The 13669-nt window shown below is 39.1% G+C and overlaps 1 protein-coding gene across 1 annotated transcript in view; it reads left to right on the top strand.

Annotated features, from left to right (window-relative positions):
• The first annotated feature begins 3924 nt into the window (after positions 1–3924).
• LOC126253111 (uncharacterized) overlaps positions 3925–13669 on the top strand; it is an 83625-nt gene continuing 73880 nt past the window's right edge. The window contains exon 1 of the mRNA XM_049954223.1: positions 3925–6585. Coding sequence (XP_049810180.1) covers positions 4179–6585 — 2407 coding nt within the window. The 5' untranslated portion in view covers positions 3925–4178. The remainder of the gene's footprint in view (positions 6586–13669) is intronic.

The following is a 13669-nucleotide window of genomic DNA, read 5'->3' as shown; positions in this document are numbered from 1 at the left end:
AAAACTAAACTATGCAGATAAACGGACTATCGGCACATGCTGCGCAACTCTACTGTAGACCCTGACGAAAACGCATGAACTGTGTCTAATAAATTAGGTTAACACTCAGATATTCAAAAACGTAACTACGAAAGGACTTAGGCGAAACTAAATAATTCGCACCTGTTTAGGAACTTGTAATATGTCTCAAAATCGATTTACTTTCCCATGCAAACGAAAACGTGAGAACTGTGGTTATTAGATATTTAATAAACACGCAGAAACACAAGAAACTAAACTATGAAAGCACACAGATGATAGTATAAAATTCGCTCCTGGTTAGGAACTCGTAAAAGGCACAAAATCAGTTACTTCCTCGTTGGTGCATGAGTCGCAGCCAGCTACTGCTGCCTCAAATCCAGATTGAAAGAAGAATACTGTAAAATGACCGTGGAGGATGAAGGGGGATTGGTGTTTGACTTCTTCTTAGGCTGTGATCACAGTGGCTCCGATTTAGGTGGATTCTGCAGACGACCGACATCAGCAAGATACTGCAGATCTTTTCAAATCGGTACGCCACTATGTGTGTGGTCACACTATAACCAATCTTATCTGAGCCGGCCGAAGTGGCCGTGCGGTTAAAGGCGCTGCAGTCTGGAACCGCAAGACCGCTACGGTCGCAGGTTCGAATCCTGCCTCGGGCATGGATGTTTGTGATGTCCTTAGGTTAGTTAGGTTTAACTAGTTCTAAGTTCTAGGGGACTAATGACCTCAGCAGTTGAGTCCCATAGTGTTCAGAGCCATTTGAACCATCTGAACCAATCTTATCTCCCAAACGTACAGACTTCGGATGACAATTGATGAAACTCAGATCAGTTTGTTTTCTTCAGTAAAATCGAAAGATGTTCTTGCACATAATATATGGAGCGTGAGAAACTGATGCGTTTAGTCCAAGAAAGAGTGAGTTTGTGGCATCCCGAAGATGAAAATATCATAATCAGGTTACTGTTTGGAAGCTATGGACTGAATTCTCCGGTTTATTCGAAACCCCAAATAGGCAAAATCCTTATTGGAAATTTTAGGCATAGATTACAAGCTCAAAAAATAATTTGGTCAAGTGAAAAGGGTGACTTATCTTATATGCTCATAGCTAGTGTACTGGATCTTTTTGTGGTAGGTTGTCATTACTTGTCTGCAAATTATTATTACTGATTACTGGCGTTTTATGCAAGTGTGGTAGAGATTCTGTTAATATGAAGTGCCTTGCAAATGTGGTGTACAGTATGTATTTCCACTTTTAAGTGCTTTAGGTTTTCAGGGTATCTTAGGCTATACTTTATGCTTATCTTTCACTTTTGAGCTAAATGACAGTCATTGAAGATTAATTGATATACGTCTGCACAACTTTAAGTAAATACAGCGAAACAGAGTTTTTATGACTTGCTTTTCAAGATCGCTACTCATTATCTCGAGTATATAACACAATGTTTCTCCTGTCATCTTGAATATTCGTAAATCTTGTCTGGTTAATCCAGTAACAGAGAACAGAGTGTACAGTACCCGCCATGTTCTTTACGAGACAGGAAAGCTTGTTCACAAGCATTTAAGAGCAGAAGCCACTATGCAGCATTCATATCCAAGCACAGTGACATCGTGGTATCCTACCCACCTTAAGAGATTAAAATCTACCCTACTTCATACATAGAATAGATTGTAACCTAACCTAACCTCCTTGACATTGCCAAAAACTGATGTAAGAAATCGGATGCATTATGACCACATTGTCGGCCGATGTTATAGGGGGACCTCCGGTGACAGTGTCTGACGATCATTGTCGGTCCCACTGTGAACGCAGCCTTAGTGGTTTGCCGAAATACAACATTCCTAAGTAAGGTAATTATACCTCACCTTGGTGAAAACTCCGAGATCATTGTCGAATAAAATGGTTTATCGTTTTTCACCGAAATTTGGAGAATAAATGGGAAACATGAGTTTTCTTAAGGTCCTCTTTAACAAATCGCCCCTCCTCCCCCTTGACAACATCCTGGCTATGCCCTTCACTGACAAGTGGCATGCCAGAGGAATAAAGTCGTACGGCATGTCAGAGCACCGTTAGGAGCATTTCTTCCACCAAATCGGCGTTTTGAACATGTGTGTGCTGACATCATAGGCTCAATCATAGCATGGAAGACCCCAGCTATTTCCTCACAGTGGTAGACAGGTTTGCCAGGTCTCATGAGGTATTTCCAAGGAAGGGAAATCATGGCAGAAACTGTAGCTCAAACATTTTTTCGTGGCTAGGTTGCAGACAGCAATTTGAAGCCTATGTCTTCAGAGCATTAACTGTGGCATTAGCTACGAAGTGCATACACACCATGGCATATCACATTGCACCAAATGGTATAGTTAAGCTTCTTCATCGGCAGTTAAAAGCAGGACCGAGATGCCACACAGTACCTAAATGTACAGGAACACTGCCCGTTGTGCTTTTACGTCGACGGATGTCATTTAAGAGTGATCTGAAGAGCACAACATCGGAACAGGTACATGGGTAAACGTTACGCTTATCTGGAGGGTTTTCATACAGCATGGCATTTGACACAATCACTGCCTCAGACTTCGCCACCCTACTAAGAGAACATAAACAACAACTGAGACCAACAGTGCCTATAAACCAGTTTGAAAGACACTCGTTGGTTTTTATAGGGCTAGACACATGCACACTTATATTCTTATGCAACAATACAGTGTGTAAGCCATTGCAGTCACCATACGATGGACTGTATCTGGTAGTCATTTGTGGCAGCAATAATTTCCGCATAATGTTCAATGGTTCACCCACCACAATCACAGTGGATCAGAACAAGCCAGCGATTCTGGAAGCAGCTTACATTACAACAACCACAGAACGCAAACCAGAGAAAACAGAAGAATCAGCAACAAGAGGTTTTCTTGTTCCCACGAGCACCACGGTGAACCAGACACTGCGACACCAAGAGCGACGTCGAGTGTTACTTCTCTGCTCCCTGTTAGAATCACTGACTCATGAGGAGCACCACTTTGTTTCAACAAAGAATCAGTTACAAGGGTTGGACAGAATATTAAATTCAATCTGCGTCATCGTTAGCCTTAAAAGTGGCGGGGTGGGTCATATAGTATTCTGATTTTTGTCCTCATAAATGTACAGTGGCGCGTAAAAGTTCCATGCAGTGACAATTTCGGGCTGTATTGATGTAGTAGATCTTTGGTTTATTTTTCTGTTAGTTATTCCATGTTTTACATCGTGCATGCATTCATGTTTGTATAACTGTAAGCTGTTATCGAGTCTGTGTGTGAATTAATGTCGCGTTTTCTCCGATACCCACATATCTACGTCTGGTACAAGTTCTCTTAGCATCGAGCGTCGACATGTTCGCTACAAAGGCAGACTTCTAACTGACGCGTTCCAGTTATAAATGCTGCCCAATAATATTGTGCCCAATAAATATTTAGTGTTGAGAGAACCCTTAGAGTAATAAATGCTAAAAAAATAGGGAATGTTGTAGGCATCCATGTGGAAAACTATAAATACTAGCATTGCCTCGCTACTATACTGCGGAAATATTGATATTTTTTGAAAGAAGTGTCTTCGGTAACGAACTGTCTGCAAAAACAAAACATTCAATATCCATAATCACAGCACAAGAATGCAAATCATCCTGAATTTAGTGAATGCAACCTCTTTTTTTTAATGTGCCAGAACAGAGCTGTCAACGTGGAAATGGGAATGTAGTAACTGAAGATTTCTTAATCGCTTCTTTAATTCGTCTGCTAGAATGGCTACCGCCAAAGAGATTAGGCTACCGCAAGATTGAGCAAGGAGATTACAACACAATCCAATTTGAACTTCTTCGCTGTCGAAAAGAGAAATGTAGTCTTTGGACGGCCGTATCTTGGACGTTATGTTTTGTAACAGTTTGTGGCCTATGAAGTATGTGTTTACGTTTTAGATTTGTGAGTTTACGTTGGTTGTTTAAAGAATGATTTGTATGTTCTACCACTACGCGAACACTAGAACTTCGTGGGTCCCTGTGTCGTGAATTATGCTGGTTGAAAGTTTAATAACCCAAGCGAATTTTTATTTTTATAGCTTGAATTCTGAAAATTTCTGCGCAAAATAATAAAAACACCAATGAAAACTAACTTATTGATCGGTAAATATGACTTTTCACAGCCACACTTCCGAGGACGTGAAGTCTCCAGTTACTTCTGATGCATCGCTTGCAGATTTTGAGTCCCCACAGCTAGTGACAAAGTCTGTGAACGGTCTGGGTGAATCATATGTTGTCATTGCGGGTAGTAAACCATTATCGATAATTATTAAAAAGTGTGTTTTGCAAAATTCGATTAGTGATTTTAACAATTTTACCTCAAGCAGTGAACAGCGTAGTGACAATGGAAATAACCAGCTTTCTGTGGAGGAAGATAGATATTCACGGCATTGTCTGGAAATTGCGTGCGTTTCGAGTGAGCAAGCCACAGCTCCTTGCTTTAAAAGTTCTGAGCTGCATCTGGATTCTATTTCGAAAAGTATTAATGAGTGCGACGCAATCGCAGATGGTAGTGCAATATGTGAAATAGATTGTGGTTTGGTAAATGGTTCACAGAACTCAGACATTCCCTCTGATGCTACATGTAGGCAGCAGGAAGACAACTACATACCTTTGTGCGATGTGAATGAACTCAATGGTAAACGAAACACAATAATCCAACTGGAATCGAGTTCGGCTACAGAAAATTCCATTGCTAATGCTGGAGAATTGGAAGGAGAGACTAATGTTGAAACGCTATGCACACCTGAATCTGAAGTTTATTTAAGGTCAGAGGATACAAACGTAATTACAGACACAGATTCGAAGATGTCTGCCACCCAGATACATTCAAAGGAGAGTGGGCTATATGGTACTGTGGAGGCTATTCTCTTAGACGAAAATGCAGTTTCTAGTTTGTCACCAACTTTTGCTTTTTATGGCACTGTGGATGGCATGTCTGATGTGATTTTATCTCAGGATAATATTAATGACAGTGATGTGCTTAATGACACACACATTTCATCTGCAGGTTCACCTGCAAGTCCAGTTTTGGGAAGTGCTTCGAAAGTTCAGAAAGGTACACGAACAAGGAGGGGTGAAAACAGCTGCCACTTAAAACTAAAGTGTGTTGAAAGGCTCCATAATGTTGCCAGTTGTGATTCTCCTCTGTGTTCGTATCAGAGAACTGTTTCACATTGCTGTAGTAGGGAAGGTGGTGGAGTTGGAGAGCATGAAACAGCTGGTGAAGAAGCCCATCAGTCACTGCCATCAGATAGGCGAAACTTCTTAGAAATTGGTGTGTTGAGTCTGGAAAAACAAAAAATGCTAAATATTTTGGAAGATAGCTGTCCAGAAACCACTGTGGAATGTAATAAAAGTGGAAGGATTGATGAAAATAGCCCACAAACTATTCAGGAAGGTGTTAATGATGGTTCTGTAATTGGTGGAAACGTGAGGAAAAATGATGAAGCTATTTACCATCAAAATATAATAAACTTTAGTGCTGGGTATAAAAATTTGAACTCATTTAAATCCTGCAGTGATACTTCATTAATATTAAAGAACTGTTTCTACAATTCAACAAGATTACATGAGGATGAAAAATTTGGTGCATCTGACATCTGTAGTAGTACTGTCCCAGGAGCAAACTCAATTCTTGGAGGGAATTTACACCAGGAAGAAAAAACATTGTTGTCAAATGCTGGAGAAATTGAAACACCATCAAGTGTGTCTTTTAACACCAGCATTCATTCGGAAGGCAGAAGTGTTCATGCAAATAATGTCTGCAACATAACACCTGATACTGATAGAGCTGTGGCAAATTCTGACATTAAGTTATTGGCAGGTGATTGTGTTCATGAAACACAAGAAATTTCTAGCAGTGAGATCTTAGAAAATGGATGCTTGGAAGAAAAATATGATGAAAATCAGACATCTCAAGTCAAAGAGAAGTGTTATGGCTTTAAAGTTCCAATGGAAGAACGCAGTCAACTGGACTGCCACTCACAGAATGACAGATTTTCACAAAACTTGCTGGCAGGCATGTGTCCAGCATCAGACACAGTTCCTGAACAAGATAACCAGGAGGCCAGTGAAAAGTGTAACAAGCCTTACACTCGAGATAATGAGGACAGTTGTACCCGTAGTGACAGTGTATTTGAAGACTTTTGCTTTGATTCAGTTAAAGAATTTGACAATGATTATTTTGACCAGCTTCTGGACAGTCCAGTCATAGATACATCAAAAGTAGGTGATAGGGCTCGATATCTATCAGTGTGTGACAGTTCATCATCAGATCCGAAAGGTGATCCTGTAAGAAATGATTTGCAAATGGATGTCGGTGATAGTGTCAGTTGTAGTGATAACACTCTGCAGGGACCAAATTTTATACCTCCGGAGGACAGTCTGAATTGTTCTGTGACTATAGAAAGGACTTTCAATAGCGCAAATCAGTTGGAAAATTCACCACTTCTGTTTGCATCAGATGATGAAAGTTCTGGCAGCCAATGGGAAGGCACAGAGGCAGCTTTGAAAGGTAAGCTATCTGAGAAACTTAACAGCTTCTACAGGGTGTATTGCATTTCAAATTTTGATATGTAGTTCAACTTAAAGTTTGTACTGTTGTACACTAACATTGATAGTTTGGTTTATTAAGAAAGTTCTGATTAGTTTTACTTATGAAATTTTTAATAAAGATCATAAAAGATTTCCATATCACTCAGTGATTTTGTTGGTTTTAATAGCCAGTGGACCACTTACATAGGTCTAAAGTGATCATGGTTTGATGTAACACACAAGAAATCTTTTATTACACTAGTATATGCACATACTATTCAGAACACACACATGACCAAGAGTAAGGAAGGTCTTCCAAGTGATTTTGCTAGCTTATCAGTGATCATCTGCTTTGCTGCCGGATTTGTTCCACTATAATTTGAGCTGAGTCTTTTTTTTCTTTTGTTCTTCTTTTGTAGCCACTTGTTTCGGATAAGTCGACTGCACCTTTGTTATCACAATAAAGTTTAATAGGGTTGTTTTAAGGACATAGAGATATTTCCTTTTCTGACATCTGTAGCCCAAATGCCTCTTGACGGGCTGTATTCAGTAGGTAATAAAGCTGATGTGGGTTGCTCCTTGCTGCTCCAGGAAATTACAGCACCTTGTGATTTAAACAGAAAACCATCCTCTTTGTCTGCTGCCTAGTCTGCACCACTGCTTCCTGCGACATTTTGATTCTCTTCTCTAGAAAACTACTGCTTCAAATCATCCCTTTCAAATGACTGTTTGCCAGTTAGGCATGCCTGGATCATTGTTAAAGTGACTTACTGAAAATTAACATAGGCCCTATCATCAATATAAATTTCAACAATTATTGTTATTTCCTTTATTCTTCTGACAGACACATGAATCTGCTGCACTTCTTGTGAAGTTCAGTTTCAAGAATGCTTCATTAGCGTAATATTCCAGTTGCAACTAGCTGCTACTTTTGTTTTGACCCATAAACTACTTTCTTAAGTCTCATGATACATTTGTCCTTAACAGTGATTTTAACATAAATTTCCTCTTTCACGTTGTCTTGTAGGAATGCTGTTACAAAATCTAAATGATCTATGTGTAGGTCATATTTAATAGCTAAACCAAACAGATTCCACGATGAATTACAGCAGATGTCTGCAGGATATGTCTCTTCCTAGTTTAAACCATGTGTTTGTGTGCTTCCTTTAATTACTAACCACGCTTTGTATATAAAAATATGTCCTTGGAGATTCTCTTTAGTTGTGAAGACCTGATTGGTGTCAATTGGCTTTATATCTGGAAAGCTGTGTAAGGGGGGATTGCTTTTTTTTTCCATGTATGATTGTCAGCATTCAGCATATGACTGCAATTCTTTAATTGCCTGAAGTATGATGGATGTGAATTCTCTATGCCTGTAGAGTAATAGGTCACTTATTCATTCTCAATTGGTTTCTCTATTCTTCATCAAAATCTGGGTGCTTGGGTATGCTGTGAGGATGCAGAATTTTCATTTGGGTCCGATGAATTTGAATCTACTGAGCGGCTTTGCTCAGGTAAAATTCATCTTTGGTTGTCACCATTCTTGTCACTAGTAGGCTTCTGATCCATCATTCATAATTTTGGGAATAATTTCTGGCACATGAGACTTTTTAGGTGGTGTTATAACATTATTACTCTGAACAGTATTTGCTTTAAATATCACCACTATTTTCTTCAAATATCACCTCTCTCTCCTTTCTTAATTTTTGTTGGTAGGGATGAAATAGTTAATATACCTAACTCTGTTCACAACATTTTACCAGTATGCATTTAGAGTTCTTCTGATCCCATTTATGCCTGCCTGCTATATCTATATGAACAAAGGCCTCACTACCAAATATTCTTAAATGTTGATGTTTGGCTGGCCTCCAGTAAATGTATCTTCAGGTGACATGCCTTCTCAAGATTTAGTGGGTGGGAAATACGGAAGCGTCCGATCCCGCCAGTCTGCTTTGACCCATGACGTCACAAATATGGCGGAAATGACCATTAACCACGATTCCAATATGGCGCATATAATGTCGTTACGTCCACATTATGAGGACGAAAATACATCAAAAAACAAACATACACACTTTCCACAAAAAGCCTGATGACACTAATGGGACAAGCGCGGAAAATGGGGTGTTTCTGGGTTGGAGGCAAACTAAATATAAAAAAATTTAGACACCCATCCCCATACAAAACCACACAAAAAGACGAAAAAAACCGACATCACAAAACTCCCCAAATCCCACTAAACACAATATCATCTGGAATCGGACATTTCCCTTGACCTATATAGCTCAACAGCAGCTCCCGATCCTATAAATTAGGCTCAAACACTTCCCTTGGCCTATATGTCTCAAAAACTACTCCCGATACCAATACCAACATACCCAGCCACACATTGGGATCGAACACTTCCCTTGACCTGCGCACTGTTAATTTTATCCGTCATATCCATTCCTGAACAAAAAAAAAACAACCGATTAATTTTACTGTAATTACCACACGACATACAGCGAACAACACTAAATGAACCTTAACACAAAATCGTTAACTCACTGAAACAAATTCCACTACAAACACAGCTGACACACTAACAATTCTGGATAATGAGCAAAAGCAAACTGAGCCCATTACACGACACAAATGAAAACCCTGAACATACCACCAGAGAGCGCAACAAACCACAACACGACTACATCTACAAACATGCCACACTCCCAAACCAAACTCCACGCAGTCATGACGTCACACACGACAACACCCTTACGTCACGGGTCAAAGCCAACGCATGGGATCGGACGTTTCTGTCGACCCAGTGGGTGATATATTAATGAGGTAAACAGCTTTACAGACTACTTTCTCCCCGTATACTATTGGTAAGCCTGAAGCTGTCCATTTCTTCTAACATTCTACTATACCTGCTGCACTGTTTTATTCCAGTGTCTAGGGTACTGTTGTTTTGAAGACTTACTTCTTAATATTTTAAGAAGTTTGCTAGTTCTCAGTTAACATATACCTCCCCATTGTCTCTGCACAAGACACAAATTTTACAACCAAGCTGCTTTTCGGTTGACTTCTTGTAATTTCTAATTGTTTCCAATAATGTCAGGAAAGGTAATTGGCAATGATTTTGAGAAGTTTTGACTTTGATTTGAAGTAATTACTGGCTTGCTAAAATTAAATTCACTATTTTAAGACATAATATGCCTTAAATATAACTCTGCTGTTGGATTCATTAATCTATTAATTCTGTCTGAAATCCTAATAAGTTTGCATTTGTACCCCGTTTGTTCACATGTACCCCATTAGGTCAGGGGTAAATCGAAACTGCTGTCTCAATGTGTAGCCTGGGAATGGATTTGCCAGCAGGGGTAGCTGTAAACAACACTATTATATGACAAACGGACATTTTCCTGAATGTTTATAACAGAGTTTACAATTTGCTCAACCAGCAAGTAATAAAACTTTCAAAGCGAGCAATTTTTGAAAGGAATTTGTCAAATTGAGGTTACAGGTAACATATTCGTCTTCATTACACATAAACAGAACACACAAATACAAAAGTGAATGACTAAGCTTGTTTCCCCTTTGCTTTTAACAGGGTTAAACATAAATGTGTCAAGAAGTTGTAGTTTCTCAAGCAAATGACTTGGCAAGTACACTAAATGAATGTTACTTTGTACAGCCGTTTCCATAAAGAATATTCTGACATGGCTAGCATGCCCAACAAATATCACTGGGCAATTTGTGATTTGTATGACATGTATGTGAGGGATGAAAGATGTAGTGAACCATTGACAAAACGTAGGATCTTCATTCCACTTGTTTGTGGAAGCAGCATAAAATGTCCCAGGGTAAGTATTACTCTAAGTTCATTGACTCTGAACTGCATCACACTTGTAAATGATCAATGGTGGCAAATGTGTCATTTGCAGCAATGCAGGCCAAAGTAGTAGTTGATTCCCCACCTGATCTAGCAGAGACCCGATTCAGTGGGTTTTCTTCTTGCCCAAGGGCTCTTATTCCACATGGGTCACTGCCAAACCTGGGGCTCATTGTAGACAAAGGATGATGATTTTTCATTATCTTGTAGCCCATATATTTTAATACAAATTATTTGGTTCATTGTAGAGGGTATAAACAACAATTTGATGTCTGGAATTCTTTTGGGACTTTTTAAGGTGCTCACATTTCTTCCAAGAAGTACATTATAAATGCCTGGTACCAATTCTCATCTTAATGGCCACCTATCAATGGAGTTTTCAATGAATTCTGTTCAACATTATTGTACCAATGGCTTAAGTTCCTCTTTTTCAAGTGAATATCCCACTTCTTCAAGAGCATTTAAACAATTGGTCAGTGTAGTGGAACTTCAGCATGTGGTGGAAGAGCTTGAGAATGCTCGAGGCCTAATTTATCCAGTGGTACCCTCCAATCGGGTCGACAGAAGCGTCCAATCCCACGCGTCATCTTTGACCCGTGACGTAAGGGTGTTGTCGTGTGTGACGTCATGACAGCGCGGAGTTTGGTTTGAGTGTGGCAGTCTCCAGTTCTGTTTTATCTTATTTTATTTACTTTTCTGATCTGTTCGTTCTATCTCGTGAGATTTTTTTTTTTTAAATTTAAAAACACTTATTACTTATTTTAATTATCTGTTTCCTCCAATTTCTGTTTTAATTTATTATATTTATCTTTCTGATCTGTTCGTTCTATCCCGTGAGATTTTTTTTTTTTTTTTTTAAGACAAAAAACACTAACCAGCTACTGAAGCATCTTTATCTTCTATGGGTTGCAGGAGTTACGACCCCTGGGGAGGTGGGTGGGTATTCATGCATGGCTGTCTTCACTTACACGTTGTAGCTACGCAAGGCGTCTAAATTTGTTTATATTTAGTTTGCCCCCCACCCAAAACACCCCATTTCCCGCACTTGTCCCGTTAGTGTCATTAGGCTTCTTGTGGAAAGTGTGTGTGTGTTTTTGTTTCCGCCATATTTGTGACGTCATGGGTCAAAGCAGACGGGCGGGATCGGACGCTTCCGTATTTCCCTCCAATCTAAAGAAGAAATTAGAATAAAATAATGCAAATTCTGTGCAAAGGGTCAGATTTAATTTCTCCTTTTTATTCTTTAATAATATAATTTAATTTCTACTCTTTATTCTTTAATAATATAATTTGATTTCTGGGTCATTCCATGTCAGTTCAACCAGGGGCTCCAGCTCATAGTCTCAGATTTGACTGAAATTCAGTACACTAATTCTACCATGTGTGGAACACTCATGTACAAAGTATTAGTTTCCCCCACCAATTAGTTCTAGAATTATGACTTGTGAAAGAAGGTGGTGTGACCCGGAAATTGCAACCCGCATCTGGCAATCTATCTTCAGACCCAACTTCAGGTCTTAATAACTTTGGAACTATTCCACACAGTCCAGTGAAATTTTTACAACACAGTAACATCCATTTAGAGAACACACTCCATGAATCAAAACATCAACAACATATTTCTGAGGGAAAATAAAAAATTCCCAAATGTGATTTAAAAAAATGTAGTATGTTAAAAGGTACATATTGTAGGTGCCATCTATGCTAAATATAATTCACTCAAAAAGGGTATAAATTTTTTGTGGTAAGCTTAATGTGGCCTAAACACACACAGAACTCATCATGCCCATATCAGTCACAAAAACTGAGTTACATGCACACGAAAATACAAAAATTTGAAAAATTACCTGAAAAACATGGATTTTCGAAGTGTGTTAGCACAAAAGGAACAAGTGGTATCCAAGCTAAATTTCACACACTGCATAGTGGACCATAATGATATATATCTCAAAATTTCAGCATGTTATTGCAAGACATTTGTGTACAATGGAAGTTGTTGACAGATGTAGCCTATTTGGTGATGTGACCATTGTTCCACAACACAATTTTGTAAAAACATACCGTAAACTGTTCTGCCTCTTCTTATCCTCTCCCACAACTGTTTAATCACTATAACACAACCCATCATTAATGTTTACTGCACCTTAACTACTAAAAACCAGTCGATTGTGCTTCGAACAGAAGTTCTCCCACACTTTAGCTACTGTACTCTGTACATTGAGTGGCAAATTGTAGTGTCTTCCTGACACTGTGGTAGGAACTGGAACTGTCATAAGAATACGTTCAAAAGGAATCCAACACCTGTCTGCCAAACATGACCAATGAAATGATCTTGCTGGTCCTGCTAGTGCCATGAAGTTCACAAATACATCACCTTCTGCTTCACAGCACTCTGCAACACATCCTAAGTACCATTTGTCATCATAAACAGCAATAACATAGCAACCTGGTTGTATGTTGCTGCTTTTGCTTCTGAATCATGAGTCAGACACACTGTGGAGAGACATGTTGTGCATGAACCTATAGCTATAACCGGACAGTGTGCTCATCTGCACATTGTCAGAGTCCGCTGGAGAGAAGTGATGATGGCTCCTTGTGCCTGCAACAGTTTTAACATGTCCTAGTCTGCTTTTTAGCAACTCTTCGACTGATTTCACCTCTTTTTTCGAAACATAGAATGATTGTATGCCAGAGATATTTTTCTGTACCCAGGTAAATAATTGAAGAGGTGTTAGAAAGTGATCTTCTGTAGGGTGCTGCAGACTAGCTCGTGATGCCATGCACTTAATGGTAGCACCAATACCATCACATACATTTTTACCATGGCTTGTAGTGAAAAAATTCCATTCTGCGTGAATCTGAAAATCATGGTAATTCATGCATACATTTTTGAGATTTTTACAGTTTTTGTACTGACTAGCTGCCCCATCACTGAAGTATTTCGCAAAATGTATGTGAGGCAGCTTGTTTTTCACATATGCCATGACAGTGTGAATGTGGGCATGAACTGCAATGGCATCATCAATTAGTCACTAAAAACACACACGTTCATGACATTGGCAGTGTTTGTAATTCCAAACGTAAGGTTTGGAAGTTTTTTCAATGACTTTCTACTTCTCTTGGATTTTGTGTGACAGTTCCATGCAATATCACCATATTATAACAATTGTAGCATCTCAGTCCCTTAAAG

The sequence above is a fragment of the Schistocerca nitens genome, chromosome 4 (assembly GCF_023898315.1).
Source record: "Schistocerca nitens isolate TAMUIC-IGC-003100 chromosome 4, iqSchNite1.1, whole genome shotgun sequence".
In the NCBI taxonomy this organism is placed as follows: domain Eukaryota; kingdom Metazoa; phylum Arthropoda; class Insecta; order Orthoptera; family Acrididae; genus Schistocerca; species Schistocerca nitens.
Note: the sequence above shows the minus strand (reverse complement) of the source record. Positions and strands in the feature narration are given on the sequence as shown.